The sequence below is a fragment of the Rattus norvegicus genome, chromosome 4 (genome assembly GCF_021556685.1).
Source record: "Rattus norvegicus strain SHRSP/BbbUtx chromosome 4, alternate assembly SHRSP_T2T, whole genome shotgun sequence".
In the NCBI taxonomy this organism is placed as follows: Eukaryota; Metazoa; Chordata; class Mammalia; order Rodentia; family Muridae; genus Rattus; species Rattus norvegicus.
The window spans coordinates 164913688-164933279 of record NC_141537.1 but is presented as its reverse complement, the minus strand read 5'-3'; the positions used below and the strand labels follow the sequence as shown (position 1 = coordinate 164933279).

General features: G+C 40.1%; 1 protein-coding gene and 1 long non-coding RNA gene across 6 annotated transcripts in view; one reads left to right on the top strand and one right to left on the bottom strand.

Annotated features, from left to right (window-relative positions):
* The window catches only part of Clec1a (C-type lectin domain family 1, member A), a 32546-nt gene that overhangs the window by 3149 nt on the left and 9805 nt on the right, over positions 1-19592 (top strand). For 2 of the 4 annotated variants that reach the window (XM_087658929.1, XM_087658931.1), the window contains exons 2-5: positions 390-509; positions 13438-13536; positions 14729-14905; positions 18409-18560. In XM_087658929.1, coding sequence (XP_087515055.1) covers positions 398-509; positions 13438-13536; positions 14729-14905; positions 18409-18560 — 540 coding nt within the window. In that variant the 5' untranslated portion in view covers positions 390-397. Of the gene's footprint in view, positions 1-112; positions 510-13437; positions 13537-14728; positions 14906-18408; positions 18561-19592 lie in introns of those variants that run through there. The other 2 variants (NM_001109253.1, XM_087658930.1) reach the window with 2 other exon arrangements.
* Positions 376-2084, bottom strand: LOC120102409 (uncharacterized). 2 transcript variants are annotated; one of them, XR_015687098.1, is made up of 4 exons: positions 1704-2084; positions 1393-1426; positions 812-891; positions 376-550 (listed from the first exon to the last, which is right to left on the bottom strand). It is a non-coding gene; the product is annotated as an uncharacterized LOC120102409 (long non-coding RNA). The 2 variants fall into 2 exon arrangements; XR_015687097.1 differs by lacking the exon at positions 1704-2084 and having other exon boundaries at positions 1393-1478.

Here is a 19592-nt window from a genome sequence, read left to right as displayed (position 1 = left end):
AACCCAGTCCAGTTCTGATTATGCTTTAGACTCAGAGGACCTTCAGTGCTACTAGGAGGGGTCACCATCCCCACCTTGCAATTCTGAAAGACTTGTAAACAAATACACACAAGGTCTGAAAAAGCCAGATATTTTAATAACGGTTCACGGATCGCTTAGCCAGAAAACACATGCAATTTTCCCTCAGCCAGACTAACTTGGCATTCTGAATACAGGCTCAGAGGGGAGGGGCTGGGCCTCTCCACGCAGGAACTGGAGTCAGAGGCTTCCCTTGCTGCCTGCAGGGAGAGACCATTAAGAATGCCTCTCAGTGCCTGGTTTCCTGAGGTATCTGAGAGTAGACAGGCGACCTCGAGGAATCTGAGCACATCTCACCGGCATTTCTGCAGGAATCAGGATGCAGGCCAAATACAGCAGCACAAGGGACATGCTCGATGACGATGACACCACCATAAGCCTGTATTCTGGAACATCCACTGTCACCAGACGAGCAGAGCCCAGGCACTCAGGTACTTACTTCTGTCTCCTCGAATCCAAGCAGATCAGAGCCCTGGAGAAATTCGTGCGATGAGACACTTTTTATAGGCATGTGCAAGGCAGAGGGAAGGGAGGGCATCTTCCCGTGGCTTATAGTGAGGGGTAACTGCACTTTCCACAACTTGTCTACACACATGTAACATTTGGAAAAATGGAACCAGCATACACACAGGGGTCTGATTCCTTAACACTGCATTGCTGGCATAGCAGTTTGCAAGGAGGGGATATGAGCTTTCCAATTAGGTACAGCAGGGAAAGAAGAAATGGTTTATACCTTAAAGTAACATTGTTTCCTTTTCCTTTCTCACGAAGGCCAACTCAGGCCAGCTTGTTGTTGTCCGTGTGGACTGACACCTGTGATGGGATTTGGAAATTTGGGGTAATAAAAACGACCAATTCATATTTTGTCAGTTTTGAACTCTTGACACTAAGGGAGAGATGGTATCCCAGGAGGCTAATTAACTTGGGTATTCGTTAGAATCTCTGCATCTTGAATCTGCAAGATCTTGGAGGAGCCATGTCAGAATCAGGTATTGGTTTTACCCTCTGACAAGGACTTTGGAAGTAAATCCTAATTTCCCCTTAGGTGTGAATTTCTGTGAATTGGAGCTGAGATAGAACCTAGGGTTTTCCTCTGGTAGGAAACAGCATAAAACTGAGCTATGCTGTAGACTTGGTTTAATTCAGTGGGAGACAGTAAGTTGCTTGCTGGCCTCAAACCTTCCTATCGCTGTCTCCTCGGTAACTGAATTATAAGGAGGCACCACCATACCATGTTCTGTCCTCCTTTATTCCACTGATTTTAAAAACATTGAAATGGGGGTTGGGGATTTAACTCAGTGGTAGAGCACTTACCTAGCAAGAGTAAGGCCCTGGGTTGGGTCCCCAGCTCCGGAAAAAAAGAAATAAAAAACATTGAAATGATTGAATCATACTTGAAAGATATTTAATTTAGCCGATGCCTTACCATTTTTGTTACCGTTATTTATCTTACAATTGGGTAGAATTTTCCAGTTCTACTCATTTTCATAATCCACACATAGAAAGGGGAGCTTATCTGATTGGTCTACAGCAGACATTAGATTTGGCTCTAGGGCAAAGACCCCACTCGATAAAGAAGATCACATGTTGCATGTTCACATTCTGGTATCAAGTGGGCCACTTACCACAGCATGACCTTAGTGTCCTGGGGCTTGGTGCCATTTCTTATAAAACATCAGTGACGGGAGGTGTGCATTGGTGCACACGTTGTGACCACTTTAAGTGCTGGGTGCACGTTTGTCCATACTGACTTCAGCTGACAGTAAACAGGAGTAACAAAAACCCCTTTCCTCCAGAAAGCAATTCCACACATTTCTGACTGTCTATCTGAGGCTTACTGATACTGTTTCTTGTTTTCCCACTAAACTACCCAGAGAGCGGTTTAAAGGATATTGGGGATTTCCAGCTTCCTTCACCTGAACTCAGTGGCTGCAGGACGAAGGATAGATGGGGCAGGAAGTGCGCAAAACAATTGGATTGTCCTTCCTCCAGCCAACCTCATGAACAACCAGCCCCAGGACCTTAGTTCCAAGAGGACAGCATGCAATTTCGTTTTTTTTTCACCTTTGCCTAGAGAAGGGCTAGTGATCTGCATAAGCAGGAACAGTGTGTCCAAATAAGTACCCCTGAGATCGAAGGGTGGAGACAGAGGTGGGGCAAGATGAAACACTTGGTACAACACTTGGCAGCTTCTTTGTAAGAAATGGAAATTGGAACAGTGGGAGGGAAGGTTACAAGGAAGTGACTCAGAGGCTAACATCTGGAAAAGGTTTCCTCAGCCTCCCTGTGTGATATCTCCCTTTCTTCTTGGGATACGCAAACATTTAGATGAATGTCGTAAAATTTTTTTGTAAGAAAACATTTTTTACACACCTCTGCTGTAGAAGTAGCAGTAGAAATCAGGGCAATTTCAGATTCAATATGATGTGACAAAATACAAGTCGGTGTTTTTTTTTTTTTACCTGTTTCTTTTGAACTGTTAGAAATGAATAATACCACAGGAGATTTTTGAGATTTTTTTTAATGTTATTCATATAACAATTGTGCTTATTTAAAAATACAAAACAGTTATGAAGACAGAACGTCAAAAATAAAATAAACAACTGTACACCCAATTTCCACACATTCAGAGTAGGACCTGGCACACAGTGCCAAACATGGCAGACCATCTGCTATGAGCTATGAGGGAACCAGATTCCCAACTCAGCTCTCTATATAATAACATACTACCTTGGAGCACGTGCAAGCACATTAAAGCCTGGCCATCTGTGTCTTGGGGGCTAAAGGAGACCCAGAAAGAACTGGAGAGAGTGGCCCTTGCATTGAGTTGATTTTAGGATTTCCCATATTATAAAGAACTAGGAGTGGTAGTGTCCAGGGCTGAGGAGACTCTCCAGAGAGACTTACAAGAAGAAAGCGAAGGGGATTTTAAGGAACTCTGCATTTTCAGAGAATTCTTTGCAATAAGTATGGCTGAGGCACAGAGCTGAGCGGTGGCTATGCAGTGCGGGTCTGGAGCGCTAAGAAAGGTCTCTTGGGCTCCCTGGAGCGTTTTAGGTCTGTTCTAAATGAGAGTAATGAAGAAAAGAAAAATACAGGGAGAGAAATGACTTGAGTTAGAAGCATCTCTAGGCTATCCTGATGATGGACTGAAGGAGAATCCACAGACCTGGATGAGTCAATGTCCTGTTTTATCTCTAGTCCAGGAACTTCCTCAACTGAGGAAGAAAACTAAGAAGGAAGAGTAGATGGTGATGGGAAGTTGAGGGGAAGGAGCTTCATGGATTGCTTCAGGTCGTTAGTGAGCAGATAGGTAATTTGAGTCCAAGGTTGACTGAATACTCAGATATGCTGTAGGTGCTGCTATCAAGGGTTGCATAGAAGGTGCTGTCATGGCCTGCAGGAAGAATCATAAGGTGACAAATTCAGCATGAGTCCAAGGGTCTGGGAGGTGAGACGCATTTGGAGCTGTCTAAAGACACATATATTTGAAGAATCTGTGTTAAAGGTTAGAATTTTTGGCTAAATATAGATGTAGTAAGAATCTGGGATCAGGGTAAGAATTTTGGGCTGGATACCAATGTATTAACCATACGTGAATACAGGATAAATGAATAAACCATTTAAATAATATGCATAAAAATTTACATGAGTGAATAAGATCACTGAGGGAGGATATATAAAGCCAGAAACATACAATTAAAATCAGCTGACAAGGACACAATCCAGGGAATACCAGTCCTAGCCTGGAGGACATGATGGCCCAATCAGAGGCTTCCAGAAAGGCACAGCAGAGAACATGGAAGCGGGACTTGGGTATTAAGAAGCATCTGGAACACTGGGAGAGTAAACTCAAAATAATGGGAAACATGAGTTGAAGGCAAGAGTGGAATGCTAAAAATAGCTTACGGCAGAATATGGAAGAGGAGGCTAAACACAGCTTATTATTTCAAGAATACAGAGAAAAATAGAAGTTTATTTATCATCATCATCATCATCATCATCATCATCATCATCATCATGCATTAAAGCTGAAACTCCCTGCATACCCAGAATTCTCCTCAGCTCAAAACTCTTCCTATCTCAGTCTCCTAAGAGTCAGGTCAAGCTATTGGTTATTTTATAGCAATGTCTCAAAAAGGAGCCAATGATGACATGAAGCTATTTATGACTTTTATCATCTCGTTTCTTTATCTAAAGTCTTTGTAGAAAATATAATGTGTTATCCTTGAAGTGCCACAAGATTGGGTGAGGACATTTTAAATCGATTTTTTTTTAATACTGGAGAGAGTCTAATCACACTTTAAATTAAAAAGAAGCCCAGGACAACGTCAAGACTAGGGCAATGATGTCGCAGAAGGAACAAGATTCCTGCTGCACTGCAAATGCTATCCTACCAAAAGGATACGAAAAGTACACCTTCATTAGTAATTACTTGAAACACATAATCAAAAGTCAATTCAATTTCCATTTTGTCCTGCTCTAATTAATGCAATGCTGTTTCGTTTTTCTCCCAGCTTTTTAATTTCATTTCTACACATCTGTCATTGCAGCAATAAGGTACAAGTCACATTCCCACGGTCTCATAAATCTTTCAGGCATACTCACTAAATATTAAACACCATGGTGGGCACTGGGGAGATGCTATTTTTTGAGGCATTAGAAAGCACAGAATAATCTAAACCAACAGTTTGCTTTGTGCATCCCAAGAGAAGGTGTCAATTGTCACAGCTCTACAAGAATTTGCTGGAAAAGCTACATGAAGCACTGGGTGACTTTTTTGCTCTGTGGACGACAGTGTGGCGAGGACATCAGAAAAGAACAATTAGCCTGGTACATAGTGCCAGAGATAGAGTGCATTATGAGGCAAAGTCAAGTCAAATAAGAGTTTGGAAGGGGGAAGCGAGATGGCGATTTGGGTTAGGATTTAGATCGCTATAAACTGGCTCTGAGAATCACAACAGAACTCATCACGAAGGGTCATGGGGGACTATTCAGCTGGAGCTGGGACGTCTTCGTAGGAAGAAATGGAATGCACGAAGTACAGGGCTAGACATGATGAATGCATCCTGGCTCTGCTGCAAGTGTTCTAGCTTTTAAGACCCCTTGCCTTCTGGGGCTATCCTCAGAGCCCTTATTTAGTGATGTCTACTTTATTTCTGACGTGCTTTTGGTTTGGGGGAGTGTAGATTTTTCTTCTGGTGCCTGATGAAGAATAACTAATCAAGTATGACAATACTCTTCTTCCGCCAAGTTTCCTGTAACAACAAAAGGGTTTGTATTCAAAACTTGACTCCATCACTCCAGCATTTCATAGCGTAGCAGTATTTAGAGGACACAGGAAGATGGTGTTCTCTTCTATATATATCTCAGCATTCCTGGAGATGTTTACATCATTCTTTGGCCTATCTACACCCCCTTCTAAGCATGCCCCAGGAGACAGCATAGGGATTCTCTTTTAAAACCCCTAAACTACATGAAAGCCAGGCCAAAATTAGGCACCTCCAAAACAGCTTATTTTTGTGGGAAAATTAGGTGGAGGTGGTCCCTCGAGAGATAGTTCAGCATTGTTGGGAGCATTTGAGGCAAAATTAGAAATTGTTAGACTCACAACAAGAAAAGCATCTAGAGGGGAAAATAACCATCCAGGAAAAAGGGAAATTGTCAAGTTCTATGCCATTCTGTCATGAAAGCTTGGTTGCAGAAGCAAAGGCAGGGAGAACAGCAGGAACTAAGGGAGAATTAACTTTGAGGGCTGCAAGGGCATAACACAAGGATTCTGTGAGGAGAGCATTAGAACAACAACAACATATTTGAGAAAACAAGAAAAGAGCGGGTACAGTCTGGCTAATGAAAAGAATGTTCAGGGACTTTCCTACTGGAAGTCATTAAATCAGGTTGGGGTCATAATGAGGTTGTTATCGTTGATGAAAAGTGCTTTGAAATTTCTTCTAAATAGAGTGTGAGCTGTCTATGGAGACGATTGTTAAGAAACATGAGTCACATTTTAAAATGTAAAATAAAATGCACGCACATGACTCCTCTCTGAATTTTGACATATTTTCCTTACTCCGTGTAAGTTCAGGAGCATAGGCACCATATTTCTTATGACAAGCTAACTTTCCTGCTTCACTGTGGCAATAGCAGCTAGCTCCTAACATTGTGCCTAGAATATATAATACAGAGGATCTCTTCTGAAGAAAGTGGGGACTTTCCTACTTTGATTTTATTAAAAGTAGATTTTTCTCACACGATATTTCTGATTACGATTTCCCAACCCCCAGCTCTGCTGAGATCCTCTGACCCTTCTGTCCCATCCAGATCTATACCTTCTCTGTCTTTAATTAGAAAACAAGCTGGAATCTAAATAATAATGATAAATAAAATAAGAAAAAACCAAAAATCAAACAGATTGGAATAGGACAATAAGAAAAGCAGCCAAACAAAAAAGCAGAAGGATCATGTAATACACACACACACCCACAGACACACAGACACACAGACACACACACAGTAACACAGACACACACACACACACCCACAGACACACAGACACACAGACACACACACACACACACACCCACAGACACACAGACACACAGACACACACACAGACACACAGACACACAGACACACACACACAGACACACACAAACACACACACACCCACAGACACACAGACACACAGACACACACACACACACAGACACACACACACACACAGACACACACACACAGACACACACAAACACACACACACCCACAGACACACAGACACACAGACACACACACACACAGACACACACACACACAGACACACACAAACACACACACACCCACAGACACACAGACACACAGACACACACACCCACAGACACACAGACACACACAAACACACCCACACCCACAGACACACAGACACACAGACACACACAAACACACCCACACCCACAGACACACACACACACAGACACACACACACACAGACACACACAAACACACACACACCCACAGACACACAGACACACAGACACACACACCCACAGACACACAGACACACAGACACACACAAACACACCCACACCCACAGACACACAGACACACAGACACACACAAACACACACACAGACACACACACACACACACACACACACACACACAGGAAAGCACAGAACTGGAGAAGCTGTAATCCACATGCAAAGGACTTGTAAGCTAAATAATAATAACAGTAAAATTAAAATTAATAAAATTAATGCCCTGACTAAAACTTATGAGACAAAGAAACCCCAAAGTTGCTATTGAGTTCGTTTTGTGTTTGTTATTTACTGCTGGGCATGGGGCCTGCTATTAAGAGTGGTTTGTTGCCTCAACGAGATTCCACTGGGGAAAATTAATTTTTCATTTGCAAGTGGTTGTCAACTGGAGGCAGCTTCCATGTTATGGATAGGGGCTTGTATTCGCTTTCTATCTCGGTGCTGAAATCCCAGCTGACGCAGACCTATGCAGGGCCTGTGCCCGTTGCCACAGTCTATGAGTTGATACATGCACCGTTTCAACTGTGTTTAGAAATCCATGTTTTTCAGTGGTCTCCATCCCCTCAGGCATTTACATTCTCTCTCACTCCGCTGCTCTTCTGGAAGAGTCCCTGACCCCGAGAGGGAGGATTTGATGTAGGCATCCCATTTATGACTGAGACTCCTAAGGTTTCACTCTCTGCACATTGGCTGTGGGTTTCTGTTCCCATCTGTTACAGGACGGAATGTCTCTGATGATGACTGAGCAAGGCACACATCACACATCTAACAGAAGTCATTAAGAGTCATTTTATTGTTATGTCCCTTTAGCAGAACTGTCGTATTTAGTTTTCCCTTAGATTTATGGTCAATCTAGTCTCAGGTTCTGAGCCATCCGAGCATTGTTGGGTGTGGGTTCCATTTCATGAAGTGAACCTTAAATCTAATTAGATATTAAATCTAATTAGATATTGTGGTAATTACTACCACAACTTCTCGCCATTATTGCTTTAGTAAATCTTGAATGAAGGCCATCACTGCAGATCAGAGGGTTTATAGCTGGACAATTGGTCCTTATCTTTCTTCTTTGGTAGAGTGTAGAGTACATTTCAGCTCTGCAAACACTAATTAGTAATGATGAAGGCTTTAAATAGGCAGCAGCCCCAAATCGTATGTTCAATGAGTTGTATGGGCATTGTCTTCAGTGATAGGGCCTTACTATCAGTTTGAGAAGAGAAACTGATAATGTTGGCAGTAGCCTGGGTTATTTGAAGTACCCACAGGGTGAATAACTCTATTAGATGCGACCCATCCCTGGTACTGGAAGCTTCATTTGATGACTAGAGATATCTAGTTGGAGCCCCATCTCCTCGTTTATTTGGAGACTTTATATGTGCATATTTATAAGAAGCTTCTACTGTATTTGGTTTTCATGTGGCCCATCAAATGGCCTTAGTTTTAGTTTTCTGTTACAGTAGTCTCTTCTCCTTCCCCTCTTCTCAGTCTATCCCCTTTAATCCTTCTGAATCAGTCCCCCAGACTTGTTCATCAATAACTATTCTATTTCCCCTCCCTAGAGAGACTCATTCTCCTGATCCAGTCCCTTAGCCTACATTTAACTTCTATGGTTAGATAGATTGTAGCTTGCTTATCTAAAACTTAACAGCTAACATCTACCTACAGTTAAATATATACCATATTTTTTTTTCTAGGTCTGGGTTACCCAATTAGGATATTTTTAGTTATATCCATTTATTTGCAAATATTATTCTTTCTTTAAAAAAAACTGATCAACATTCTATATTCCATTGTGTAAGTGTGCCACATTTTCTTTATCCATTTACCCATCAACAGACATATAGGTTATTTTCAATTTTTGGATATTATGGATGAAGCAGCAATGAACATAGTTGAGCAAGTGTCTCTGTGGTAGGATGAAGCATCTTTTATGTGTATGCTCAAGAGTAGTGTAGCTGGATCTTAAGGTAGGTCTATTCCCAACTTCCTGAGGAACTGCCATACTGAGTTTACAAAGGCTGTTCATGTTTGCCCTCCTGCCAGCAGTGGGTGAATGTTCCCTTTACCCTACATTCTTGCCGGCATGAACTATTATTTGCTTTATTAATCTTGGACATTCCTACTGTTTATGAAGAGATCTCAAGATAGTTTCGACTTGTACTTCCCTAATAACTAAAGCTATTGAGTATTCCTTTGAGTGTTTCTCAGCCATTTGTGTATCTTCTTTTGAGAATTTTACATTTAGCTCTGTACCCCATTTTTAAATTGAAGTATCTGTTTTCTTAATGACTGGGTTTTGAGTACTTTATATTATTTGAATATTATCCCTCTATTGAATGTGTAGTTGGTAAAATGATAGTATTATTTGCCACGCAGAAGCTTTTCAATTTCATGAGGTCCTGATTATTAATTGTTCATCTTATTAATTGTGATAAAGGTGTTCTATTCAGAAAGTCTTTTCTTGTGACAATGAGCTCAAGATTATTCCCTAATTTATCTTCTATCAGATTGAGTGTATCTGGCCTTTTGTTGAGGTCTTTGATCCACTTGGAGTGAAGTTGATTTTTGTGCAGAGTGATAAGCATGGATCTATTTGGATTCTTCTATATGCCACAGTCCAATTTGATTAGCATCAGTTGTTGAAGGTGCTGTCTCTTTTTTTCACTGTGTATTCCTGGCTTTATCATAAAAAAATCAGGTGTTCATGGATGTGTCAGTTTATGTCTGTATTCTTGACTAAATTCCATTGATTAATGTGTTTGTTTTATGCCAAAATCATATCACTTTTACTCCTACAGCTCTGTACTACAGCTTGAGAGCTCTCCTGGGCTTTTTGTATTTCCATATGTAGCTTAAAATTGTCCTTCAAATTCTGTGAAGAATTTTGTTGGAATTCTGATAGGGATTTCATTAAAACTGTAATTGCTTTTGCTAAAATTGTCACTTTTACTATAATAATCTTACTGGTCATTGGAGAGCTTTCTATCTTCTGATATCTTACTCAAGTTTTTTCTACAATGTTTTAAAGTTTTTATTTTACAAGGATTTTTTTTGGGGGGGGCTAGAGTTACCACAATATGTTTTATATTTTTTGAGTCTACTGTGAAAGTTACTCTTTCCCTGATTTCTTTTTCAGTCTGTCTTTCTTTTGTATACAGGAAAGCTACTAGGTTTATGTATCAATTTTATATCTTGCTCCATTGATAAAAGTGTTTGTCAGCGGTAAAAGTTTGCTGGTTGTAGTTTTATGGTCACTTACGTATACTATCATACTATCTGCATAAAGACGCACAGGCCTTTTCCCTTTTTATTGGTGTTCTATTGATCTTTTGCATTTGTCTTAGTGCAGTACTGTGTCAAATTGATATGGAGAGTGGACAACTTTGTCTTGTTTTTTGTTTTAGTGGAAATGCTATGGATTTTTCTCTCTATTTGGGTAGATATTGGCTGTGGACTTGCTATAAATTGCCTCTATTATTTTGAGGTTTATTTCTTTTATGCCTCCCCTAGTCTTTCCATGACTATTATCATGAAGGGCTGTTGAATGTCATCAGAGGCCTTTCTGCATCTAATGCAATGATATTGTGGGTTTTCTTTCATATGGTGGATTACATTTATTGATTTATGTATATTGAACCATCCCTGTGCCTCTGGAATGAAGTCTACTTCATCATGGTGGATGATCTTTTTAATGTGTTCTTAGATTCCATTTGTAAGTATTTTACTGATAACTTTTGTAGCTATGCTCATTGGGTAATTGGTCTGTAATTCTCATTCTTTGTTGAGTCTGTATGGGGTTTATATGTCAGAGCAACTATGGCTTTATAAAAAGAATTTGACAGTGTTCCTTCTGTTTCTATTTTGTAGAATAATTAAGAAATATTGGAGTGAAATCTCCTTTGAAAGTTGGTAAAATTCCATGCTTTCTGGCTCTGGCCTTTTTATGGTGAATGCTCCTATTTCACTAGAAGTTATAGGTCTGTAGGTCTGTTCTCATTGCTTATCTGGTCTTTATTTTACATTGGTGCAGAACATTGTCCATTTCTTTTGGATTTTCTAATGGAATGAAGTACACATTGTTAAAGTATGTCTCTGTAATTCTCTGGATCCCCTTGGTATCTTTTGTTATGCCCTCATTTTGTTTCTAATTTTGTTACTTGTCTTTTCATCCATAGAGTTCAGTTAATTTAGGTAAGGGTTCGTCATTCTTATTGGTTTTCTCAAGGAAGTAACTCTTTGTTTCATTGAATTTTAAAATCTTTTTTCATTTCTATATTATTAATTTCATCCTGTGTTTAATTATTTCTTGTCATCTACTCCTTTGGGGTGTTTTTCCTTGTTTTTGTTCTAGAGCTTTCAGGCATGTTACTAACTTACTGATATGAGATTTCTCCAAGTTTTTTTTAATGTGGGCATTTAGTACTATTGCTTGCCTCTTAGAACCACCCTCATATTTCCCATAAGTTTGCATATGTTGTATTTTCATTTTCATTCAATTCTAAAGTGCTTTTAATTTCTGTGTTGATATATTTTTCATTCAGTAGTGAGTTGTTCAGTTTCCATTAGTTTGTAAGGTTTTTAATGTTTCTGTTGTTATTTATATCTAGCTTTAATCTATGGTGCTCTGATAGGATGCAGAGTGTTGTTTCAATTTTCTTCTCTCTTTGAGCCTTGCTTTGGGCCCCAATATGTGGTCAATTTTGGAGAAAGTTCCATGAGCTACAGAAAAGAAGCTATTCTTTTGTGTTTAGGTGAAAAGTTCAGAGATATCTGTTAGATCCATTTTGTTTATTACACTATTTAGTACCAGCATTTCTCTATTTAGTTTTGTCTGGATGACCTGTCTATTGGTGAGAGTGAGTTCTCCTACTATCAATGTATAAAGATCAATGTGTAGGGGCCAAGGAAGGAAAGACTTTGTTGATGGTCTGCTACTGAACCAGGGATAAGATTGGTGGTGGGAATTGGAGTACAGAGGAGAGAGTGAAGATGGTCTGCCTAATTCCCTAAAACCCTTGTGGGCTTCCAGTGATTTGGAAGTGAAGTTTTATGCTTGTTCTTTCTGGTTCAGAACCTAACTTGCCTTCTCAATTAAATGGAATACAGAGAGAAGAAGGTACAGGTTCTACTCTCCTTTTATTCTGTCACAAACTCCAGATATTATCTGCACTGAGAACAACTCAACTCTGTCGGTTGGCTTTGGTCATAACCCAAATAGATGATCTCACCAGGAGATGGGTCTCCTCCTGACACAGTCTAATGAGATAGGTCAAACCATGGAAACAAAGTCAAGAAGAAGATACTGTCTGTATTGTTTCATTCTATGTTTTATTTTATTATTTGACTGGTGTGAAGCTTGATTTTATTTTACACTCATCTCTGAGAAATTGACAGTCATATTCCTTTATAATTTAGTTTGGAGAAGACATAAATCTAGTAAATGAATATGTAACACTTTTAGAAATTACGACTTTCATGCAGGAGACTCCAAAAAGAAGCAGTAAAACCATCATTTCTGATGATAAACATATTTGTTTTCCTAAAGACACATACGTGGAGCTCAGTGGGCAGAGTCTATTTTACAAAAGTAAGAACAAATGAATTGATGATGTAAGAAGTTGCTGGTTGGTAAGGTTTGAGATTCTTGGGGTTTTGGTTTGGCTTTTTGTTTGTGTCAACACTGGTTGGTCTCTATCTCTCTAATGCAGTTAGAAATGACCTTGAGCTTCTGATCGCTACCTTTACCTATGCTACTGGGGTTATAGGTGCTTCATGCCTAGCTTCATATCAGGCAAATGTAACAATTTTCCCAGTAGTCATTTTTGTTGTTGGTAGTTTTTTGGATTACAGAGAGAGAGAGAGAGAGAGAGAGAGAGAGAGAGAGAGAGAGAGAGAGAGAGAGAGAGAGACTCACAATGCAAACCTGACTCGGCCTGAAACTTTCTATGTAGACCAGTCTGGCCTTTAACCCATAGAGAACTTCCTGCTTCTGCTTTCTCACTGCTGAGACTAAAGGTGTGTACACTTGACCTCCACAGTCAGAATCTTGACAAGCATAAGATTCTAAACACAGCCATTTAAATGCCGTGGTAAAAACTAATGTGGGCCCTGAGAATAGGACAGAAATGTCAGGGCTTGTTAATGGACTAGATGTACAAAGTGAGGTTAAGAGGGTTTTGTGTCCAAGTCTCTAAAGACAGAGGGAAAAGTCCTGCCTGCCTTAATTTTGCATCTAAAAGGTTCTCCAACCTCTGTACCTAATGGCAACTGACTTTAATCCAAGGGAAAGAAAAGGCTACTACCCATATTTTCTCTTTGTTTCCTGCAGAGAATGGGACACCCTCTTCAGTTTGGCGCCCAGTGGCCCTGACCCTGCTGACCTTGTGTTTGGTGTTGCTCGTTGGCCTGGCAGCCCTGGGCCTTGTGTGTAAGTCTGTGCTCTACCCTGGGGAAGGTTCTTGCTATGAGTTTCTTAAAACCTTAGTTCTCGAGTCCCTTCATCTTTCTAAAGGCAACTGTTTAATTGACTAGGAGTTGATGTAGTGAAATAAAGTGAGCATTTTCCTGTTAAAGGAAAATGTTCTTTTTGAGATAAGTATTGTATCTGTTTATATGTTGGGGTGTAAATAAGTACTTTAGAGAGCACCAGCAGTGTAGGAGAATGTGGCTTCTATACACATCCAATTTCTACACAAGGAACATAAAAGTGCTCAATCACGATTGTCCAAACGACTGGCAAATAATAGTTATTTAAGGGGGGGGAGTATGAAAATCAAGCTAGGAAGATTGCATGTGTTATACCGTTACATTTCAAAGCTGCAAAGGTAAATTTCTTGATGGGCTCTGGCAAATTGGCTTCATTTGCTAAGAACATACAGCCCCTTCCTGAACTGCTGAAGGTGACTCGGAGCAAAAGCCACACAGTAAAGTAGATCAGGGCGGCAAGGGGATTCTGCTAAAGTCAAAGTTAAATCTATGAACTTCACTTTAAAAGTTAAAAAGAAATTCTGTTAGCTCTCTTTACTCCCGAACTTACATAGTCTTGATAGAGCACTGTCTAGGAACCACCTTCTTTCCTTAGGAATGTAAAGTAAGTAGCTCCCATGTCTTATGACACATTTCTTGAGATTTAGAAAACTGAGGTTCATGCCTGTGTTGGAATGTTTTTAGTTGAGTGACATCAAAGCAGTGACTTGTCCTCATGGAGCCTATCTGCTAACCCACAAATATATAAAAATGAGATCGGAACATTTTAATAATCAGAGAAACAATAGTATGTGTCATCTTTCCAATATTCAGCAGAGTAGATACTCAATAGATGGGTAGGTTTATCGTTTTATACTGGTTTTAGACACAAAAACTATTTTTTGACAAGGAAAACCAATTAGGATTGAGTTCTTAACTTCCAACGTTATGAACCACTATTATGGCTTCACATTTCCCTACAGGGGTGGACATGCAGATTTGCCTAGGAGGGAGCGATTAACTATGCCATTGCATGTGGCAATGTGAGCTCTCCGTACTAAGCTGTTAAACTATATGCTTTATTGTCTCCTCCATGTGTGGCAAATAGAAACAGGCATATGAGCTGTCCGGTCTGACTCTGTCACATGACTTAGTTTTTCAGTTCTACCAGCTCTCCAATACCCAGCAGGACAGCATCACTGAAAAGGATGAAAGGCTGGGGAACATGTCCCGACAACTACAGTCCCTCCAGACCCAGAACAGAAAACTCACTGAAACTCTGCAGCAGGTAGCCGTAAAACTGTGTCGTGAACTTTACAACAAAAGTGGAGGTAAGCATGTCCCTGTCACTCTGGCCTCTAGAAATTGTTCGATCTAAACCAGAATTTCCTATCTGGGTAACGAGAATCATGTATATTTTACAAGTACTTTTCCTGCCATTTCAATAAACAGTTTGTGCTGCATAATCATGATCCGACATTAAGTTATAATTGCTTATATGCATTTTTGTCATGGTGTAGGAAGGGATTCTTCAAAGGTGAGCATTTAAAACATAGTAGTCCATTTAGAGTAATCAAAATAGCACCATAAGCAACTAAATACTGAGATAGGCCTCAGTTACGTTGGCACATTCTAGCCCAGCACAATGAAAATGTTGGGAAAGTTATAACTACAATTTTTTTTAACGAGGAAAACATTTCGTTAATGATAGCATGGGTTCAGCTCTGTGTAATGCTTAAAGGGAAGCCAGTCAGAAAAAAACAGTTTTTTTTTTGGATCCCACATATGCTGTGATCCATAAATTTCTATCCAGAAAAGGCCTCAGGTTTTTTAAATACAATTTAAATAAGGACTGCAAGTCCTACTTAGGCAGCTAGCAGATTTACATAGGAAAGATCCCCAGATTCATTTCTCTTTTTTTAATAGTCACATTTTTTATTAGATATATTTCTTTACTTACATTTCAAACGTTATTCCCTTTCATGGTTTCCTGTCCATAAGCCCCCCATTCCCTCCCCCTCCCCCATACAAGTATTCTTCCCATCCATCCCCCTTACTGCCACCCCATATTCCCCTGCACTGAGTGTTCAACCTTGGCAGGACCAAGGGCTTTCCCTTCCACTGGTGCCCCAACAAGGCTATTCTCTGCTACATATGCAGTTGGAGCCCTGAATCAGTCCATGTATAGTCTTTTGGTAGTAGTTTATCCATAGGAGGGGATATGGAAGAAGCAAAGTTTAGAGCAGTGACTCAAGGAACGGCCATTCAGAGCCTGCCCCACATGTGACACATATATAAATACAGCCACCAAAACTAGATAAGATTGATGAAGCTAAAAAGTGCATGCTGATGAAAGGGACCAGATATAGATCTCTCCCGAGAGACACATCCAGAGCATGTCCAATATAGAGGTCTATGCTAGCAGCAAACCACTGAACTGAGAACAGGACCCCCTCGGGGGAATTAGAGGAAGTATTGAAAGAGTTGAAGGAGCTTGCAACCCCATAGGAACAACAATGCCAACCAACCAGAGCTTCCAGGGACTAAACTACAATTTTCAAGCTTTTAGATGCATGTAGGAATTATTTCAAAGTTCAGAGAAGCTTGAAATAAATTACAGTTGTTTTAGTTCACCATGGCTTATTTCTCAAAAATATGAATCTTACAAAAGACCAAGGGTAATGAAAATGACAATAGTGGGCAAACCAAAACTATCACCGGTGATAACTGTGACCATCACTTCAGTGTCCCCTCAACCTGACACCATCTCACTATTCCCCTCTTGAAAGCTACATCATAGGACACTACATTCACATCAGCCCTCTCTTCTGCCCTCTCTACCACACAAACATGGGAAAAACCTACAGTTTGCAGTCCTTACTGGTTTCTCTTTTGGAAACTCTACCACAGTTTCATCATCATGCCTCCCCACACCACTTCCCCATTAGCAGATGATTGAGTGAGTAAACAGTGTCTCAAGGCACAGTTCGGTAAGTGATTGCTTTCCACATGACTAGTGACCTCATTTACCTTAGTTCTCTCTTTTCTTGTTTTTCTGACAAGCCAATGAACTTTTTTTTCCTCTGTAGGATTCTAAATCATCAAAGAGATAATCCAGTTTTTTCATCTAGGTAGCTCGAAAACCAACAAAAGGCAAATGAAAAAGTCTATGCAAATAAACTATACATAATTTAAATATAAAGTGATACTTAAATGTTAGGAACTAGGAATGAATGATCTAATCTGTGAGGAGTTCAATATGCAAGAAAGTCTGTGTCACAAATTAAAATAATACTCCCATAATCTACTGAAAAAAAACTAATAAAAAATGACCATGTATTTTTGGATGATGCAGTTTTCCTACATCTTAAAACTACATGATCTGCCTTAGAGCATTGCCTTGCTGAACATTTTTGCTTCATTGATCATGTTGTAGCTATTGTCACATGAAGCTTCCTACATAGAGAGACTCGTTGTAGGAAGAGCTCATAGGGAATAGCCACGTTCAGCTTGGGAACATTATGGCCAATGTTTCATTAGCTCTACGTGTCAGGAGCAAAATATCTGAAAGCAGTACATTTTCATGACACACTTTCATCTAGCTGACCAAAAGTATATATTTCCCCTGAAACACATACACATTTATATGTATATATGGGTGTGCTGTGTCCTGAGGAAATTTTGTTTCTATCATGAGTCACTTAATCCCTGACTCAAAACAGAAGGTAAACAGAAGGCATGATCTATGGCTCAATATGTAGCATAGAGTAAACAGGGTTCAGATCTCTACTCCCTCCAGAATAAAATAGTTATTCAGACATGGATATGATTAAATCACACACACACACACACACACACACACACACACACACACACAGAGAGAGAGAGAGAGAGAGAGAGAGAGAGAGAGAGAGAGAGAGAGAGAGAGAGAGAGAGAACACTTAGATGCAGGCCTCTGACTCTCAGAGGCCAAAGTCCAGACACCCATACCATGATACTCATGATACTACTACTCATCCATGTAAAAAGCACCTACATATTCTATCTTACTCTCAACTTTTTGCTCTTACTTATTTGGCTTGTACGTACCCACTCTCTCCCAACACACACATGGGTACAACATCCACAACAAACAGCGTGGGTACAAGGGATCTACACCTGAGCATACTTAACAAGCAACTTGAAAAGGGGAAAGATTCATGATGGCAGGGAAGGCCACCGTGTGACAGCTTCCATCGTGCCATCCTTGAAGCAGAGAAAAGGGTATACACAAAAAAGTGCTAAGTACAACGCAGCCCTAAGAACATGCCCCAGAGACTGACTTCTCACTTAGCCATTATTTTCATCACCTCCCACTAAAGCCATCATATTCAGAAACAATCAAGAAATCAGTCCATCAATGATATTCAAATCCATCTGGATCCAATCATGTCCCCAAAGCTCACCAGCTCAAAATTATGTCCCTGATGCTTATGAACCCATGGGAAGAATTTCATGTTCAAATCACAGCATAGTCATATGAATCCCCTCATGAAAGGATATTTTGTCCACTTTCTGCATGGCATAGACAAGGAAGTTTTGGTCATTCATCACCAGATCTAACACGTCATGTAAGTACTATCTGTTTTAATGTTCACTGAATGTTCGACTTCGATTATAGATCATTCCCAGTGTGCAGTGGGTAGTACAGATGCTCACTCAACTATCTAAGAGATATGTTACTTCTTGGAATATTCAGCACTCTTTATTTCCAAAAGAGGAAACATCAGATCCCTGCAGAGATAACTAACCAATGTGTTGTGTGGTGGTTTTTTTCTTTTTTTCCTCTTCCAAGGACATAGATGCAGTCCTTGCCCAGAAAAATGGAAGTGGCATGGGAACAAATGTTATCAGTTCTACAAAGAAAGTAAAACCTGGCAAAGCTGTGAATACTTCTGCCTGGCTGACAATGCCACCATGCTGAAGATAAGCACTCAGGAAGAGCTGGTAAGTTCCCAAGCCTCAGCATTTGAAGAAGTCGCCCCTCAAAAAGAAAGAAAAATACAGGGCAAGAAAATTGTAAGGAACCAAGGTTCCGAACCATAGATTTCCATATTAGCTCACAACAAAGGCCAAGTCTCACTTCTACTGATACAAGTGATGCCTGAAGTGGATATAAGCTGTGTTCTCCCTTAAATATTTACTGTCCCATCAGTCAGTGGGCATGTAAAAAGTGTCCTAATTTAACAGTTTGGGATGAGGTGGAAAGAAACAATATTGGTGCAATCTCTGTTTTAAATGTATAAAAGCTTTGAATTGAAAAATAGTCAAATAATTGTAATAAATCGCAAATATACATACATATGTATGTATGAATTTTATGTGTATTGTGTGTGTGTGTGTGTGTGTGTGTGTGTGTGTGTGTGTGTGTGTGTGTGTGCATGTATCACCTTCCAGAAGACTGGCCTATATAAGAATAAAGCTCCAAATTGACACTTCTGTCTACGGGACTCATTGACCAACAGCTGAAAAAGAGGTGACACAGACCTGACACTGGGGGTTTTTCAGTGATGGGGCTGAGTGCAAGTTGGGCAACCCACCACTAAGCTATATTCTAAGACTTTTTGATACTTGGCTTTTTGTTCGATAGCCTATGGTGTCTAGAAGGCATTGCCCCATTATAGGGTGACTCCATTTAAACATATATATGTGCATGTATATATTTTTGTAAGATTATAGTGTAGGAATGTACAGCATTTTCAGAGTCTTTAGTATTTGTCATCTATCCCATACTCCCTCCTCAACCCTGCCCTCCCATCTGCACCCCATCTGCACCCCATCTGCACCCCATCTGCACCCCATCTGCACCCCATCTGCACCCCATCTGCACCCCATCTGCACCCCATCTCTCCCTTCCTGTTCCATTTCTTGCCTTCATACCACCTGCATTCTATTCCCTTTCTCCTGAAATCTCCTTATGGCCTCTTACTACTTTCTTGCCATCTAGGAATATCCAATTTAAACACTCATATATAAAGA